General features: G+C 38.8%; 1 protein-coding gene across 9 annotated transcripts in view; it reads left to right on the top strand.

Moving 5' to 3' along the window:
• Nucleotides 1–20,008, top strand: part of PTPRT (protein tyrosine phosphatase receptor type T) — a 474,436-nt gene that overhangs the window by 112,263 nt on the left and 342,165 nt on the right. For all 9 annotated transcript variants that reach the window (XR_012625516.1, XR_012625514.1, XR_012625515.1 and 6 more), the window contains exon 2: nt 12,614–12,739. Coding sequence is in view for 6 of the 9 variants with exons in the window: in XM_074843013.1 (XP_074699114.1) it covers nt 12,614–12,739 (126 nt within the window). In the remaining 3 variants the exon portion in view is untranslated. The remainder of the gene's footprint in view (nt 1–12,613; nt 12,740–20,008) is intronic.

The following is a 20,008-nucleotide window of genomic DNA, read 5'->3' as shown; positions in this document are numbered from 1 at the left end:
ATTTAATGAATCAGATTCTTGCACAGGTATCTTAAAATTACAATGGCCTGTATAAAAATGAACAATTAATTTATTGGAAACTTTACACTCAGTTGAACTGCATAACTGAAGTCTTTAGGAGGACACTTTTTTTATAAATCTCTGCTTCTGAGCATCTGCACTTTTACCTGGGGACTCTGGGAATGCATTACACTTTAATGAAGTTTCCTGTGCTGTAAAATACTGTATGCAGCTGTACTCACAAATACCCTTCCGTCTACCAAAATCAAGTGGAAAGGTATTTTATAGGGCTTGATGAGGATGTGGATAAAACAGTATCACGCAGAAAGTATTTGTCTAATTTATGGAGACAGTGTCATTCAATGTCTAATGTAAAGAGGAATCATTTAAGCAAAGACCATTATCTTCTTAAATTGCTGTTAAGCCCTTATTTCTGGAAGTAAATGTCCAATAAATGAGCTTTTTGTGCATCTGAATTGCACTTATGAGCCTAGACTACTTCAGTGTAGGAACAGCAATAGAAAGTTTGTCTACAGTACTTTCAAAGTGTCTTGTTTTACACTTACCTAGAACGTGTTAACACAATCCTCCTAGGTGACTAAAAGGAAATATTGATGTACTGTCAGTTAAACTATATCAAAGCACGTTTCAAATTTAGACTTTTAGAATCTGTCCTTCACTGGGCGATCTCGGCTGTGTGTCCGTTTGGACTGCAACATGAAGTGTGCTTGGGGATAAAAAGCTCAGAGGATCTAGTTCACATATCTCTACGAAACAAGGATTAAATCATGACTGAAAACATGGTTTATATGACAGAAAAGGGTTTCTTCTTAGAATCTGGTCATTCAGTATCCTGAGAAGTGATTGCATTTGGATTCCTTCACCTTGTGACTTTCAAGTCTTAGAAAGAAGTGCCTTAAGCATTTAACGCTTCCTGGCAGAGTTCAGGCTTGATGCTGTTTGAAAGGAATATGAACTGGGGATTTCAGAAAATCGTTCTTTAAAAGTATTTTCTGTTGGAAATATATTATTCCAAGTTTCAGCCTCAAACTGGAGATGACCTATCCCAGAGACAGGAAAAAAGGTCTTAGATGATGGAAGAGGAATCTTTTTCTGTGTGTTTGTTACCAAGCAAGTTCTGTACAACAAGGATTGTACAGCCTGAAAGTGTTCTGAAGTGACATGCATAGTCAACATAAAATGTTGAAGACTGTCCATTTTACAGTTTGGAATTCATCTAAAATCAAGCAGATATTGAATTGTTGACAACCTGTTATTAGCAAATAATTTCCCCACATCAGAGGAGGGAGGCAAGCTGCCTTGTAGTGACTAAGAGGGACTGCCTCAGAGAAATGTGGCCAGTTGTCATTTTTTCAGATTACCTGTGATTTGTCACTGGCTGTAGGTGGCTAGGATGTGTCAGAATAGCACACGGAGTGGTGAGATGTGCTGTGATGGCCTCCTTTTTAACAAAATCTGAGCTACATTTGAGTTGACATTGCCCTGAATTTTTTCTCTTTTCTCCTGCTGTCCCTCTTCAATAGGGGGTTTGGAACACTGCAACTGTAGCTCTGCTAAATGCATGTTCTGGGTCAGATATTGTAGATTCATAGCTGCAATTAGAGAGACACTTTTGCACATACGCTTACATACCACAGTAGGAAATTTCGTTAAACAGAAAAGGAGCTCTATATATTTTCAGGAACTCACATGTGCTATTAGGCACGGATCTATTTATTCCTGGCACGTATTTACTATATGTTATGCTCTTTGGGCAAAGAATTTACACAGAGGAATCTGGAGGCTAAAAGCAAGTAAATCTTCCCATCATTCCCATGTTTACAATGTGCTGCAGAGGACAGCAGGGCTTCCTGTGCTCTGTGTTTGCCCCACTTTGCTGTGATTCTGAAAAGCATCCTGGATATTGCAATGCTAATGGTACACCCAGGAACGTCAGGGGAGAAAATGTGTATGAAAAATGCAGAGATAGAATAAATGAACAACAACAACAACAAAATTTAAAAATGAGGTAACATTATTAAAATTTGAATCTCTTAACTGATTGTTAGTGCCTCAACCATCAGTCAACTGATCAAACTTTGCAAGGTCTTTAGCATAGTCTAGCAGTTGCCCTCCTGCCCCCAGTCTGACTCGAGGGCACCTGAACTCAGAGCAGCTGGCTAACCACTGTCACTTCTGGGGTTGACTTGCTCCTGACACATTGAATGAAGATCATGGTTTAACTGAAAACAATTTAAAATACATATCTTCAAATATCCTTGACACTGCACTTTATATGTAATATGAAACAGCAACTGTCAGCAACAAGTAAAAGGATATTTTGTAAGAGATAACCTCAATCTGAGAAATGTACAAACTTGTAGCTATAAGAACTGTTAGACCTCAGTAAAAGTTTGTTTATACAGCCACTCCCTGGGAGTAGCTTGCAATAACCACCTTATTAAATATAACAAGATATACCAATTGCAACACTCGTTGCAAATTATTACCATTGTACTAGACAATTAGATTTTATTTGTTGATACTCAGTTACAGATGAGATCTATCTTTTTAGATAAACTTCTGATATTTAACCAGTATACAGTTGAGCTAGTACATATTAACTATGCTACCTCAAATATCAAGGAGCAGTCTTTGGACACCTGCACAATGCTGGAGCTTTAATTGCATGTGTTGTTCAGGAGCAATATAAACAAAATATCAGTATTGTTCACCAGGAATCAACCCACCATATTAGAGTCTTCTACAAGAAAACATTTAAACTATTGGTATTTCTTTTTGGAACTACTTAGAATACAGATGGGATGTGTGTGTATACACACATACTTTTTTGTCCTTAGGTGTACTGTGGGTAGTTTTCTATGAGTGCAAGAGTCAGATGTAGTCACTAGGCCATGCAAGGTGTTAGTGGGGGGTTGGGTTTGCTAATGTGATGGTGAAGCTTCAGAGAATGCCAAGTGCAAACAGCTTTACAGAGGCCTTTGGACTGGATGCTGGGAACTTCCAAAGAGAAGAGGGGACTTTCTGAAGTTCAGTGTTGGTTTAATTTACTTCCTTTGGCTTCATTTGGGAAGACTATTGAGCTAATGGAATGACTGCCAGCCCAATAAGCACTTAATTTCTTCTCTAAAAATTATGTGTTTGTTATAGTTACATTTAATTGCAAGCAGATCATGTTTAATTTTATGCCATGTTCACTGGTGTGGCAATAAACCAGACTTCCTACCCTTATTTAAGCTACTGTCTTCATGTTTTCTGACCATGAACTTCAAAGAGAACATCTCAGCTACAAGGAGATCTTCCTCCAAAACAGGAGCCCCAACAGCACTCAAGGAAGAGCAGTACAGGGAAAGGAGAAAGATTAGAAGACTTGTACATGGTATTGGAATTCCTGAAATTGTGTCTTTTGAGACAGTATTTTATTCATCACCAAGGATAATATGAGTCAGTCAATGACTGCTTCTTGCTTAAAGTTCAAACACATTAATTTGAAGTTTGTATAAAAGCTTATTGAGAAAGATAGGCTTACTAATGGAATATAAAATAAGTGAGAAACAGCTATCTCCAGACAGTTTTTTGCTCCCTTGGTGTATGGTAAAAGTAAAATAAGTACATAATTTAAATGACTGTGCAGCTTGAATAGCTATTCCATGTGACATTACAAAATGCTGAAATGAAGTAAGTCAATAGAGAGTTCTGACTGATCAAGACTCTAGTGCAATAGTTGATGTAGAATTTGGAGAAAACGCACCATAAATACAATGTTAGACAATCCTGTTAAGGTACACTGAATAATTAGATGCAAGAATTTTCAGATGCTGGAAGGAAAGAAAAGCAGTGTTACCTTTTTTTGCAGAAACAATGAATAGCCACAGATGGTTTTTACTCGTAACTTAGCTAAGTATGTCTTCAACAAACATGGCTAATCATTTAAGATAGATTTTTGGAATGCAGAACAGCATTATTTTAGGAAAAAATTTGGTCCTGTAACTTAAGAAACAAAGTAAGGCTTATCTTATATTTAGGCTACAAGAATAAAAGCAAGTGCTACAAATTTGCATTTTTAAAAAGCAGTCTTCATTTCATCATACTATGAATAAAGCAGGAGCCTGCTTCAAGGGTGGAAAGCTACTGAACTAATGAATTAAAAAGATTATTAGCTAGAATCATAACAAAAGATGATGGAGAATATATTTTTAAGAATCTTCTATGGTTTTGAAAACCTATGTTAATTTTACAAGTTTCATTACACCGGGATAGGCAAGTCTGAAAATTTTTCACATAAATAAATCTTGGTGTGTTACAGCAGACTGAAACTAAACTGAACTTGCAAAGTTAGGGTTCTCTGAAAATGTGCAGTGTATTAACTGACTTTGTTCCATATCTTAAAAAAAAAAAAATCCAGTGGGATTATAGATACATATATACTTATGCTTAAATAAAGCAATAAAATATTAATATTGAGCTATAAAAAGAGTGACAGCTAAGCTGTCAGAAGCAAAAAGATATTCTTGGTATTAAATAAAGGACATACATACTGGCAAGTGAAGTTAGGTGAGCCATCCTAGATTTGGACATATAAATTTAAACAAATGACATTTAGTGTTAGTTTTACTCCTAGGATACTTCAAAGCGATTTCACTGATCCTTGGTGGATTCTGAAGCAGCGAATTAGTAATGAATGTACAGGCTGGTCTGGGGCTCAAGTTATGAGACATGTAGGCAAGCTTTTGCAAAGAGAAACCTATAATAATGAATTTAAGAATGAAAACTTAGCTTAACCTGACAAGTTCAGGAAATACAGCTTAAATACTTGTTCCATATATATCAGGATCCTAGCCTCAATGCTTGTTTTGCAGCAGAGTAGTTCCATGGGATTAGGAGGATAACTGATAAACTTTGTCAGACTCTATTGCACATTTGGGACCAATAATTTCTGCAGAGAAGTGCTGGAAGAAAAGCTTCTTACTACTCGGGACACTTTGTCTTCAGGTGTTTCACTAGACAATGCTAGGCCTGTTGGATCTGTCCCTTTCATAACATTAAGCTGTTATTGGTGACGTTCATCGCGACGACCATACGTGATCCCTTGTGCAGTGTCAGCAATATTTTGATTTTAGCAAGGTTTCTATGCAATGAACACGCAACCAGTGATTGTATTCATGCACGTGTTGTGTGTGTGCGTGTGGAAACTGTGCTCATAAGCTGCTTCAAAGTGTGTGGAAATAGATGTGTAATGTTGAACCTGCAAAGATAGCAGTATGACATGGCATACAAATTTGGAAAAGACTTTCAGAAAATGTATACCCATAGTATGGCAGTTTTCCTTAATAGGTTGATAGCACTTGAAATCACTGTGCTACAAAAAATTCCAGTCTTGAGCCTACTTTGGGACCATTACAGTTTCCAGTTAAAATGAAGAGCTTTTTGAAGCTACATTCAGTTTTTTCAAGGATTAACTTGATTTAGGAAAAAACCCCTAAACCTATGTATTTTAATCCTAAAGTGAAGTGATTTTCATCACTGCAGTCAAAAACAAGCACGCAGTTTATGAACATTCCCCTTCCCCATCCTGAAAAATCTGATTGTCAGGACAGAGAACATCCAAAAGGAACGAAATTTAAGTCAAATCTAACAAGAATGATCCATACCTAAGCCAGGCAATTGTGACCTATATCTCGGAGGACTAGTACCTTCCAGAGTATAGATAAAACCTTCTCTGCTTACAAGTAAATCTAATAATACTACATTAAGAGTAAGATGGAAAGAAAAGAAATAGAACGGTCCTGTGGCAGATGACTCATGCCTTGACAATGAGGACTTATACTTGAGCAGAAACCAAATCACATACAGGAATGTGTTTGAGGCACTAGAGAAATCACTGGTGTTTACTTCTAAAACCCGAACATCTGGATACCTTGAGAGAAGCACTTTTGTGAGCACCAGAAGTAGAGAAGCCTGGTTTTCAGTGGATTTGTGCTTCATGGTTGAGTAATTTATCTGAGTTTATGCTAGGTCTAAGCTCAGTTCTTAAACAATTGACATCAGAAAAAGATGTTATGAATGCTTTACTTTGGAGTTTATACCTTATTACACACTGGGGATTCTGTTCCTCAGTTTGCTGATGTAGATCCTCTGTTAACTAATGAGGCACAAAAATTGATCAAAGCTTTCCCTGCAGTTTGAGGAGTCATAGCATCTTTCTCCCCCTTGTAGAATTTGAGTTTAAATACATGGTGAACATGTGGTGCCCTTAAACTCAGTAAAGATAACTCTTTTCTCTTTGCAGAAACCTTTTCCTTGAAAATCTGGGAATACAGAATAAATAGTTGAGTAAAATAATGAAGTACTGATTGAAATTGGCCAGTTACAACAGCAGGGTAGTAACGTGATGGCAAAAGGATGATTTTCTGACAAATGAGATACCCAGTTACTGCTGGCTCTTCTGAAGCTTCTCATCCTGGGCTGTGCAGATACCTAAGGCTATACAAAACGCATTGCTTCTAGGGTGTTACGGCTCAAGCTAATGACATCTCAAGTGACAAGTGCCCTCCCCCAATCCCTACATGCTGGTCCTCTTTGGCATGACATCTGTGGAGAGCTGAGGCTGTTGGACAGTGCTCATTAGAAACAGGCCTGGTCTGCAGAATTTGGATCTGCTTTCTTGTTCAGCTTAGCGTTTTGGGTTGCTTGTATGCATGTTTATGGTGTCTTCTGTCTTAATCTTTCTGGAAGGAGTAGAAAGCACATAAAACACTAACTACACTTCCTGAGGGAGGAAACCCCAATAACCCTTCATTTATCCCATTTTAAACAAAGCAACTCAGCACAAGCTTTCCATGCATGTTTTTATTCTCCTCTCCCTCCCACCTCCACAAGAATATGTAATAAGATTTCTCAAGGATATACCACGTGAAGTCTACAGTCTGAAAAATAAGTTATAAATGGATTTCTATACAATAAATCTCATAACAGAAGTTATCCCAGTGAGCCAAATGCATCTCTTGCAGCCCTTTTAAACAAGAATGTCTTTGGAAGAGATGAGAATGAATGATCAGAAACAGTGGTGTGTTAATTTCTGGAGTCTTATAGTTCACGAGTACTACCTCATCATAATAGCATTTGTTTCTTCCTCTACTTGCCTCCTATTTTGTGAGGCTGAGGTCTAAATTGTTGGACTAAATCTCAGCTCTCATAAGAGTTTCAAAAGGGATATTCCACAAAAAAGTACTGCATGCTTTTTTAATTTCTGCCTTTTTTCTTTTTTTTAATACATGAGGGAGAAAGGTAAGTACTTATGCCCCAAAAGAAAGGCCTGGGACAAATGAGACTGATGTTCTTGCTGTCTCTATTCCCTCCCCACCTTGGGAATGCTGTAAATGCTCGACCAAATTATGTCTGATGCTGTGCTGTTTTCTGCGTGTATGTAGAAACGCAGGGTAACTGATGAGGTTTCTCCCATGAATATGTTTCTCTATCCCTTTTTAGCAGTATTGGGTTGTTTTTATCTGGTGAGTCCGTGAGAGTTTGACATTGGATGACTTTATAAAACATTCTACTAATTGGATTTGTTAAAATAAATAAATCACACACTAATTGGAACGTGCCCTGCCATTATTTTTGCTTACTGAATTAGATATAATGGCGTGAAGTTCTTTTTATCATATTTGTGCACTTATTTAAACACCCCCCTGGCGCACACTTCTGTAAATTCAATTATATATTCAAAGGAGGCATTCAATTTATGCAAGGCTGGTTTACATTTAATCCAGGGGCAAGTCTCAGTAACTGATGATAGGTCTGCTCAAGATTAATTAGCATCACTCAGATGAGCAGTGGCATTGTTACAAGCCTGCCGTGTAAAACAAGGGATATTTTATCCTTCCTATGTGAGCTGTTATTTGCTTCAGTATGACCCTTTTCAGGAAGGGAAAAGCTGCTTTCTTGTTTGGGTTTAATTTTGTGAAAAGGGGTCAACACCACATGTATTATTTAACAATACCAAAGTCATCTCCATTTCCTTTTCTTTTGCCCCACTTAGCAAATGCATTTGTCACTGTTTAATTTTCAGCCAACCGGGGGAAGGACTCCAAGATCCCAGTTTGCTTCCTAAAAATCCTCATTCTTGTTAACAGTTTGTGAAGACATAGAACCCCATTTTGGTGAATGTGTAAATGTTTTCATTTTCCTCAAACAGCGTTGTGATACTGTGGCTAAATTTATAACGTACAAACCTGGTACCTAAAGTCATTGAGTGGTATCTTTTTCTTCCAATTTGAGGATTATTTTTGCTATGTTAATTAATAGCCCTGTTCTGCTGCCAAGCAGCTATGTTTTCAGCCATGGATGATTTTGTATTAGGATGGATCTAACCTTTTTTCCCCCCTCTTTATGTTCCAGCAGATTTAGTTGTAACTCATATTTTGGTATCCACAGAGGTGGCATGTCTTAGGAAATGCTTAATACTAAGTTTATGCTGACATCAGTGAAAATAACACATCTGCTTGTTTTAGCCTGTTGGCCCATTTTGGAGTTAATATCCTTACTGAAGTGGACACTTAAAATCTATTAATAAATTTTTAGTTTAAACTGAAATTCAGTAGTGGGGACTGATGAATTTGTAAGGATCTTGCAGCTCGGTGCTTGTGTAGCAAAGGGGATCACTCGATCCCATTAGGTCAGCATGAGGAGCACCTGTGCAAGTGCCATCGGACATCAAATGCACCTTTGCTCCATGTTTCCTCGCAAGCGTGCTTCGGAGCTTATTGTCCTGAATGCGCACTTGAACACGAGAGCACTTTCATCTCCTAGGTCAACAATATTCCACAGAACATGCTTTTTCTCAAACTCTTCCTCCTCACCCCTATTGACCCTCCTTCAGCAGGGACCAGAGCGTGCAGAGTGTGATCTGTTTGCAGGACCCCTTGCTGTGGCCAGGATCTGGGCTCCCTGGGCCAGCTCGCTGCCCTCGGCCAGGCTGCTGGCCCGAAAGATGGATGGAGCCCACTTGGTTTGTCTGGGGTGGTGGCAAAGCTGTTGCTGAGGTGGATCCCAGTGTGGCGATGTGGTAATGGCGCTGCAGAGCGTCCCTCGGCCTGCCTGGCTCCTCTTCCAGGAGAAGGTTGGGGAAATACAACCCAACTCGGCCCCGACGCTGGGTTTGAATTTAGAGGCCGATATTTCTGTGCTCAAGCGCTGTGTTCGTTCTCTGTGTCCATGTGCTGGTGGAGGCTGGGACGGGGGCTGTGAGGAGAGGCCTGTCCGGCCATTTCCTGGCAGGCCCTGGCGCAGTAGGTGGCTGAGGCCCTCAGCGATGGTGGCCGAGCCTCAGGGAAAAGCATGTTTAAGCAAGGGTGATGTGCCAGGAAGGGGGAGAGGACTTGTGCGAGAGGCCATCCTGCAGACACCGGGAGCAGGCACGGAGGAAGAGCATTTGAATTCCTGAGGTGAAGTTCGGTGGCAGTTTTACAACTGCTTTTCTGAAAGTGGCTGCCTGTAACTGAAGCAGTAATGTCATGTCTACCATCTTCTGCAAAAAAGATAGTCCTAAGATGACCTGTGATATCCTTGTTGGCAGATATGAATACAAACCGCTGTGACTATTAGAGTAACTCCTAAATCTGTGATATTCTGGATGTTGTGGTTCCTTCCTTCCGCTTTGTGAAGTTTCTTTCCTGTTCCATAATACAATGTACGCTGTAATAGAGAAAGAGGACTTGCTGACTTTTTTGCTCACAAGTTAATGTGGCTCTGGGTCCCAGCTGAGTCTTTACTTCACTTTGAATTTTGCCCTCTTTTGACATACTATAGCAAGAAGCAGATGTACCTGAGATTCATGCAGCCAGCCTGCTTGTCTGAGCCTTTAAAATTGACTCCAGCTTTTTCTCCTTGTCCTTGTTTCTTGCAAATTCACCTCTCTAAATTCCAATTCTGTTGCTTCTAGTAAATGAATCCTTCTGGGTTATTGTCCTGTCTCTCTGCATTTGGAGGTTTCGCCACTAACTTCTTCTTTCTGTAAAACGTGGATGTCTTGCTGCTACTTTTAACGCTCTTCACTGTTTATCCTTCCCTTTCTTATCCAATTGTATTACAAAGTTAGCTTTGACTTTCAGACAAGGCACTTTAAAGCTTTCTCAGGTGTTGTCTTTTATCAGTGGAAACTCCCAATTAATTTCCTGTTATTCTTACTGTATCCCCTTTTCAGCTTCTCCTCCAACTTTACCTACCTCAGCACGTACAAAATAACCTCTTTAGCTGATTATACCAAGATATTGACAATTACATTCCCTGTTAAATGAGGAGCACTGCTACCCCATATTTTGCTACTGTCGCTTGTTTTGCTTCTGGGACTCTATAGCAGCACCTGTGCAATTTTCTCTGTGTACATGAGGCCTCCCACAATTGTCTGGCTCGATCAGAGAATTTGTTTACAATCCGTTCAAAGTAATAGCTCAGAGACAGCACTGTTATTGTGCGCTGCAGTATGCTGAACAGAGGTGGTGTGGAAATGGTGTATGTCTGAAGTTGTTCTATTAAAGTGAATCTATCAAAATTAGAATGCCCCGCTTGGAGACTGAGCAGCAAGTGAAAAAGGTGACTTTCAGTTGCATTGCATACTCCCACACAATGCAGAATACCTTTATTTTCCCTTAGACATTTTAATGAGCATGTTTAATATTTTAAAATTGAACTTTTTCACCTAAATTAAATTAAAAAAATTAGGGAAACAGTTTAAGTGTAATCCTGATCATTTTGACATCTGGGAAACTTCACAAGTACGGTGAATTTTAAGCAACAATTATTAAAATATTGTAAAATAATGACACCAGAAATATTTGCAGACTGTATTGAAACAGGAAAGCTTGCAAGGGTCATAAAATCTGCTACAGTCAGATCCATTTATAATGAAAATATACAATATATCAAATTTAATTTTTTTTTTTTTTTGGGCAAGCTTGATCTTTAAACTTTTCTTTAGCAACAGAGTATTTTGGGGTGATTTTGGGGTGTCAGGTACTCCACCTGACAAATTCTTCTAGTATATACTTAAATAGAAATAATCTGTGAAGTTTTGTAGAATGACTTAGAAAACCAATTGCAGTTGGAGGGCAGATAAAGTCCTTTAACAGAATAAGGATTTAATAAATATAAGTGACATGATATATATTTGTGTTTGTCATTTATGAGTTCCATAGGAGCTAAGACAAGTTTGGGCTTTCTTGGGAGCTAGAGAATAGAGAATATAGGTGAAAACTAAAGGCGGCCTCAATGTCCACAGGCTTGAATAATCCTTATTGCAAAGGAACCAAGATCCCTCACATGCTGGCTATTTATTGTGTGTGTGTAGGCAACGTAGCCTGTGGGAAGGAATAAAGAGTCAGGAACATCTCTGTGCGTGTAACTCTGATTAGTGTCAAGAGCAATTGGCAGTTTGTCTGGCAGAGCAAGTTAGTGTTGCCTTGAGCATTGCTCAGTCCTTGCAGCTCTGAAGTGTTAGATGTGTCCAGTGGACTTTGGAGGACTAGTATCTGCAGAGAAAAATTATCCTTGCTTCCCTAAGAGAGAAAACCAAAGCAGTACAGAGACACTGTTGGCACGATTAAGGTCTAAACAAAAGGACCCAGGCTGCCTAATCTAATGGATCCGGTACTGAAATATGTTTGGCAGACTAAGTTGGGTGGATGTGAAGAGGGATGTGCCTGAGGTAATGTAAGGGACACCAGTGTAGGAATATCCTACCAGGGAATAAGCGAGCTTGATTTGTCTGCGCGACACAAGTTTCAAAGATCTGTGTCGGAATACAAAATTTCATTCCACTGTTCATGGGTTTCCCTTGATTCACAAGTGTTCAGGCAGCTGCCAGGTTATTTATGACAGTTAACTACTTCCAAGTATTTCAGGAATTGCAGCAGGAAAGATCACTTAGTCAACAGTCTGGAAGGTGTGAATGCTAGTTGCCATCCACTTCTTGTTATTCTCTTGTTGTTGAGAAACTAGAGGGTTGCACTCAAAAGTACCGACTTGAAAGACCTTGAGGAATCATCATGTGCCACACGGAGCTTCATGCTGTTATGCGTGAGAGATGGTTAAAAGGAAGGTTGCACTTTCTGTAGGTATAACCCAACCTTGTGTAATTCAAGGCTTAAAAGTGAAAAGAAGTGAAGATCAGTGTGATGCTGTGGTTGTTCATCATTTGTGTTCCTTTTTTCTTTTTTTTTGAGTATCTGACTTGGAGGTTTATGTAATTAAGTATTGATTACTAGGACCCCAATGCAAACATTCCTACACATGCATATCATGTGCCATTGTCCTTGAAAATATAAAGGCAATAGGTTGAAATAAAGGGAACTGATCTAAGAAACAGTAGCATGGAGGGAAGAGAACAAAGGCTTCCAATGGATACAGAGTCTCGAAAGTACAAAAATATTTTTTGGATACCTTCTCTTCTGGATATTAGATTTCAGGCAGCAAATTAATCTAATTTTTCCTTTTCTTCCCCTATGTAAACTTGGGTACAAAATATTTAAATAAATGACTTCCCATAAAGAGATACAAATAATACAGGAATGTATTCTTTTTTTCTTGTTTTTAGGTGGTTGTTCATTTGATGAGCACTACAGTAATTGTGGTTATAGTGTGGCCTTGGGAACCAATGGATTTACCTGGGAGCAGATCAATACCTGGGAGAAGCCAACAATGGATCCTGCTGTCCCAACTGGTAAGTAATAAGTCTCAGCAACAGTGGGGAGATATTATTCTTTGAGAGAATCATCTGTAAGCCCTATGTGGGTGCCCAGACCCAGTACATGCCCATAACAATGGAGTAGGATTTTATTCAGTCATAAAAAGATGACTTTTGTGTTCAAAATAATCTGACAACAGAATTCATAAACGTGAGATGGCTTTTTACAACATCTGCCATTTGATATCCTTGCTGAATCATTTTACGTTCCTTATTCCTGTTTTATTCCTGCATTTAATGGAGAGGAAATGTTTCAAGGTTTGGCCAGCTTTTTGCATGTTCCGGAATCAGAGAGCTGTCTTATCTGGGGAGATGCATGTTTGAGAGGCCAGAAAAAGTAAAGCTTTGTAGTGTCTGGGAGTATCAGACCTTCCAGTTACCATTTAGCTCTTAACTGACTGCTTTAAATTCTAATTCTGAGAAAGACAAGAAAATTCCTAAAGAATTAACTGTAGTAGCTAGTACTTGATTAGGCTGGGATTTCAGACAGTGAAATTTCCATATACAAGAAGAACATCTCCAACAGAGAGTTACTAGAATATCTAATTTGCTAATACATATTGAGAACATGCAATAATAGCACAGTCTTTCACATGATACTTGGAACATTTTCTGAAGACCTCACAGTAATGGTAATTTTCAGTAGTTTTGTTTCTCATTGGAAGTTACCATTATGTTGTATATGGGAATAAGTTCTCTAGCCTTAATAAAACTGCTGTGGAATGCTTTGTTCACATTGAAAAATCACTTGTTTTAAGAAAGCACGCTAAAATTTTCTAAAAATCATAGTTTGTCTGTGTTCTTTGCCACCTAAAATAGCAGTGCAAGCCCCTTTAATGGACACAATGGCAAACAGACCTGATCAGCCAACTTCGAGTTCAGTCTGAAGAAAGTGGTATTTGTTCTGGTTAGTGCACTGCACTCTGAGAAGTGTGAGCTACATGGCAGAACCAGAATATAATGTTGTTCAAGAGGTATTCTTATGCCTGTAATTATTGGGGTAAGAGACTTGTAATTGCTAGCTGGCTGTTAAGGATACCGTGTACAGCTGATACAACAATAGCTCCCTGCCATAGCTATTGATAGACAGCCCAGTCTTCAGCCCTGTGTGCTTGTCAGTAGAAAACAAGCGCACCAGATACCAGCTGAGCTGTAGTTTCTCCATCACCCAAAGGTTGTTTAAGTTGCGAGGTTTTTTATTATTTTGTTATTGGAAATTGTTCAGAACAAGATCTTTCAAAGTGTGTAATACCTAGGACCACTTGATTTGGCTGTGGCATCCCCAAAGAAGTTAATTGTGAAGGTTGCAGTTTTTTGGTCCTGTCTGTAAGAATGTTTTTCATTATTCTGGATATTGTTGCTTTTTTAATGATTGACAAGTTTATCTCTATGGTTCCTCAGCTTCTAACCCTGTTGTGTCATATTCCCTGTCCCTGGTAAAGACATAGCTAGAGAGACATGATAGATCTTTGAATTAACTGATCCCAGAGTGATCTGAAGGAATAGGAACATACACAGTTTTGATGCAATTTGGAAAGCAAGGAATAAGTGGGAGGGCTTACCTGGCTTGGACTAGATGAGTTCAATAATTTGTCAGCTCTAAATGTTAAGGTAAACTTATCTTCCTGGCCTCCATATGGAGGTGTGTTGTCATCTGAAGTACGCTGGAACCGTGGAAAAATCAATAGACAAAGAGGAGTCTGGAATGGCATGGTAAAAACAAAACAAAACAAAAAACAAAAAACCCAAAACATAAAACCAACCCCAAAACACTGCAATGTAATTTTTAACAAGGCTTTCAGAATTATTTCTTCTAAAACTAAATAAATAGAGGTGTGTATTTTCCCCCTTAGTACATCATTTCATGATCTCTAGTAGCACTAATAAATATACGAAGATGTTAGAACAGCTGCAAATTTAATAAAGGTTAGACATCAAATAAGAAACGCAGAAAGCTTTATTGTGGAAAGATGCAAAGGTAAAGCACTTGGATTGTGCTGCTAAAGAAATTATCTAAAGAGATTTTAAGAAGCATAAGGGGAAATTACTTCAATTTCTCATGTTACTAATTGATGTCTTAAGACTGTTCACACAGAGCAAAAGGCAAAATCAGTAGGTAGAAAAAGGTTGACCACAGCAAATGTGTACAGAAGGCTCTAGTAACAAAAACCTGTTTTCAAGAGCTGTCCAAGTGATGCTAACCTTGAAGTAAATTATAGTGGTCAATTAGACTGCCCGAAGCTAGCAGGGACGTTCAGAGCTGTTACTGAGACTCTGTATTGCTGGATAGAATCGTAATGCATGTTGTTTGTGTTGGTTACTCATTGAAAATCTGTTTCATGAGAATAAAAGATGTTTACTTAAAATTCATCTAGTGGCAAAGCCAGGTGAATAAACTAACGAACGGCACGTTCCACTCTTGCAAGCAGGGACATCTTTAAAACCAGAGTGCTAGAACATTTAGTGATTGACTTTCCATTCCATTGAATTTCTCCACAGCAGCTGAAAGCAGCAGGGTGGAAATCCACTGAGCTGCAGTGTGTGAGAGGTGGTAACAAAGAGGTGTTTGTGGAATAAGTGTCTTCTGGTGGCCAGCCATAGCCAGGAAAGCGCCTCAGCATGATCAGGGGCAACAGGAGTGCCCAAACGCATTGGGTTCTGAGAACGCAAGCAGTAATGTAGATTTTCTTTGTCAGGATGGAGTTTTAGACACTACGTTAGTTTTGTATCTGGAAATAGATTGAAATACTACGTTGTGGAAATGGTAAAAACAAAAAGTAAGCAGGCATTATATTGGTTCACTGATACTAAGTAAGTCTGCAGCGCACCTTGCTGGGAGACAATGGCAAAAACCGTGGCCTGCCCCCACTCTGGTCAGCCAGCCTACATGAACGTTGCCGTCAGAGCTATTTTCTTCTGTAAAATGTATTGGCTTTCATAAGTACCAGGAGGTCTCTTTGAATTCAACCAAGCCGCAGAATTCTGTCCTCCTGAATACTAATGATAATATCTAGCACTTTTTACAGTACTTTTCATCATTAAATCTCCGAGTGCTCTTCAAAGGAGGTCAGTACTATGAATGAGAGCCTCAGTCTATAGTGCTGTGTAATTCTCTGCTGACATACTGCTGCAAAGGTCTCTGCCCAGGGACGACTTTCTGTTCTTTATTTTTTGAATTAAAATGTCAAAAAAAAGGGCAATTAAGCGGCTCCATTAGCTATGTAGAAGTTTGTAGGCAATTTGTTTTACTCCATTCCTAGCAGATAAACTTTTCCATGAATTCTATGATTAATTACTTAAGTCTGGAAAAAGAGTTAATTGGGGGATTAAGAACCAGATGTTTGTTGTTCTGAATAAATGTTTCAAAAACATGAAATAAATGAATTGTAGGTATACAATCCCCAGACTTTGGGACTCTCATTCCATCTCCTTGCATAATAGCAGGAGGGATTATAACAAAATATTCTTTAACAGATGGGTGTTTACTTAAGCCTGAATACCCTTAGTGATGAGTAATCTACAGCCTTTGGGCTGCTTGTTCCACTCAGTTACAAAGGTTCTCAGTCCTTCATTTTCCTTTTTATGGCTTCATCTCATTATTTTTTGTTCCAGCTTTGACTAGGGAGAATAATCAGTTGTTGCTCTCTTTTATAACCTATTTTATATAGTTGCATGCAGTTAAGTCTTTGTTTTGCAAGACTAAGTATGACCCAGTCCTTTTAACTTTTCTTAATTCAGTGTCTCATTTCATTCCCTCTACCCTATGCCTTCAGTCATTGCTTTCTTATCTTTTTCGGGTATTTGCCTAAAGCTGTGTTACCAAGCAAGGATTCAATACTCTGCATGATGACACTGCTGGAGGGACTTCAATTCTGTTACAGAAGTTCAAAGTACAGCAAGTAGATTTCTCCTGCTCCTCTTTATTTCCATCTTGCCGTTTTCATTCCCCTTTTTCTGTAAATATTCAGTCTTTATGTGGTGGTATTAGATGATGTCAGATGGACATGGCCCTTTAGTTTGTGTTGGATCACAGAAATTATTTCCGTGGTGGTAAAGTAGGGCCTGAGCTTTTCTGTATTTTTGAGGCAGATACTTGATTAGTGCCAACAAGGAAATGTGTCGTGTTTAAACTAGCCACACAAAAGTACTGGCCTTATCTTTCATGTTACAGCACTGCAGTATTCCAAGGACCATGGACCTGCCTGCTCTTGTAGCAGCTGCAAGAATAATATTAATAACGGAAGTATTTAACATTTGCGTGTTCGAAGTATTTTACCATCATTTTCTCATTAACTCCAATGGAGACTCAACCAGGGCTGACTAGACCGAAGTAATTACTTTAATTGTATTAAATACGATTTTAATCTGAATACAAAGCCATCGTGCCATGTGCCTTTCTACAGCAGTGTTCCTTGGTGTTAGACTTACTGTTAATATCAAATTTGCTTTTCTGAATTTTCCCTGTTCCAAGTTAGCAGATAAATAATCAGCACACAGAGGCTGAAGATCAGGCCCCCCCATCTGCCTGACTGCTCACTTCCCTTCATGTATGTAAACTGGCACTTAGCATAAATGCTACTTTACTTTGTGTGTATGTGTGTGTATATATACACAGATATGTATCTATATGCATGTTCCATATCACTTCTGTTTCTTGCAGTATTGCTTTCTAAGTAGACATCCTGTTTGCCTAGGAAACAGAAGCTTAGATATTATGAATTTAGGGATGAGCAAAATGTTTGGAACAAATTATAGTATTCAGAATTACAATGCTTGTGTGTTACTTAGCAAGTGCAAATTGCCTCACTTTGCTTATTCCACAAAGAGTCCACCAATTTTCTGCAAAGAGAAACAGGATCTGTTATCAACCGAAGGTGTTTTTGTAGTAGAAATTGATGCATTTTTATCTTCCTAAGAGACAAACTTGCTTGTGATGTCTAACTCATTGTTTGGAAGAGGCAAAATAGTTGTGGAAAATGCCACTGGTACCTAGTTTTATGGATTTTGCATATGTATTTCTATAAAGCTTATCAAGTAACAGACAAGTAGTGTTGCAGCAGTGGCTCAGAAGTGCACATACAGTGTCTTTGTGCTTCCTCTGTTTACAACTGAGCTGTAGGATTCAAACTGCTAATGGTGCTTCAGAAGACTATGGCAGGTTAGTACGAAATGGCTGTGAACTTACACCATTGGTGTTTGTGACAGCTGCAGCACTGGCAGGTCTGGTTCTCCCTTCAGAGATGCAGTCAGCATTTGCTCTGTAATCTTCCCTCGTGAGTTTGGAGGAGGAGTCTGTGCTGAATCCTCTTAATGGTGGACATTTTGAGGTAATAGTTGGCAAGGTTAAGGCACAAATGGGTTCTTAGTGCTTTCTTAGATGAGTCTGCATTGTGTGGCCCAATGAAGTGAACACAGCTGGAGAGCTGCTCAGTGTGTGCAACTCATCGCTTCCCATGAATGCATTGCACCACCTCACTGAGGATTTGTAGCAGAATGTCTTTCTTTTCTCTTGCAGCAGAGATAAGGGATGGGGATTCTTCCCACATCTAAGTGGCTGTGTGCTTTTGTTCCGGTAAATGGAGGGCTCTCTGAGCTCCTCACTGAAAGAACAGAAGGGTTATCATCATTAGTGTTGCTTCGCGAACTACTCATTTAGCAGGCGAACATCATAGACATGATGTATATATGAATACCAGATGGCTAAATTCTACTTGGACTCCACTGAACTGAGTGAGGTTTTATGTCAGTCTAATAGGCCAAATGCTTTCCTATGTCACCTTCCTCTTTTTTTTGAGTGTCACCATGGAGTTACAGCGTGAATGAATAATTATGAAACAGCTTTCCTTGAGGAAGGTGATAACCGTCCATCTATGCCCACACTGAAGATGGGCAGGATCCTTTAATTTCTTTCAGGAGATTACTGATGTGGTTAGTGTTAACCTCTACAAAGAACAGAAAACCTCTGTGCATAGGTCAGACATTTGTCTTTTTGGTTTTTTTCTTCTAGCTAGAATGAATGCCAACAGGAGTTAGACTCAACATTTGTAAATTTGAAAGGCAATCCAATAAAATTAACATTTTCCTGTGTCTGACTGTATTAATTCTTGCTTACTAGAAAATACACAAACTTGTTAAAAGAATAAATTAAAATTCAACTGTGTATATGATGAATCATGATCCAATTTTGTCTGAGAGAGAGAAAGAAATTTGGCTCAGCTCTCTATATATCATTTTTCTCCAAAAAATATTGTTAGCAGGGGAAGTTACTAAGAATGAGTCAAATATGTTTCTCCCCACTCTTTCACTTCCATACAAGTAAATAGATTAGTCTGGAGCTAGGTAATGAACGCAAAGTCATTTTGCAGCTTTTGAGGTCTCGGCAGAAAGGGATCTCTGGAAGCTTTCCCCAGTGCATTTTTATTTTGCTGTTTACTATGCAACTTCATGTCTGTATTTTGGGGTTCGTTATTATAGCTGCAGTTGTAAATAGTTCTTCCCCATTTCCAAAAGTTCATTCCTATTTGACGCTAAGCTGAGTTTTGGGGGTTGATTTCTTAGCTTCTCGAATTTATTTTAGTGGATGTGCATGTGAATGTTTAGGCTATCAGGAAAGTGTACTATTTTGGCCTATTTATGCATATAGCTTTGGGAGGAATGTAACCTTGCAAGTAACTAGAGGGAACTTCTTCTGCGCTATGGTCTTTAATTGTGCTTTATCTTACTCTATCCAGTAAGGCCTCCAAAAGCCATTACTATAACTGATTCTGTAATGGCTGCTTGACGTGCAGCATCAGGTTTTAGCTGTCAGAGGAATGTATTGTCATCCATATTTTTTAACTATCTCCGATCAGGTCCAGGTTGTCAGTACCTAAATTGTACCATCATCGGTATACAATTCCGCTTCTTCAGGCAGGGAACCAGCAATCAAGACCATGAGCAATTGCTTCTTTTGCACAGAACTGATTTCAGAAAGGTAACAGCTTAAAGCAATTCGTCTTAAGAGTGATTCTTACCAAATATTTGCCTTCTGCCTTGCGTCCCTACGTTCTCACATAAAGTAGAACCTTTATTCTGCAATTATGCATACTAGTTTTTGGATGGAATAGAAATAGTGAAGGACCATTTGACCTAAGAACCTGTGACACTGCAGACCTGTAAATGAAGAATATCACTCTTAAAATAGCTAGCTATTCCATGATGTAAGATGCAAGAGGAGTTGATTTAATTAAGAACATTTACCCCTCT

Source organism: Strix aluco, chromosome 17 (assembly GCF_031877795.1).
Source record: "Strix aluco isolate bStrAlu1 chromosome 17, bStrAlu1.hap1, whole genome shotgun sequence".
Taxonomy (NCBI): Eukaryota; Metazoa; Chordata; class Aves; order Strigiformes; family Strigidae; genus Strix; species Strix aluco.
Note: the sequence above shows the minus strand (reverse complement) of the source record. Positions and strands in the feature narration are given on the sequence as shown.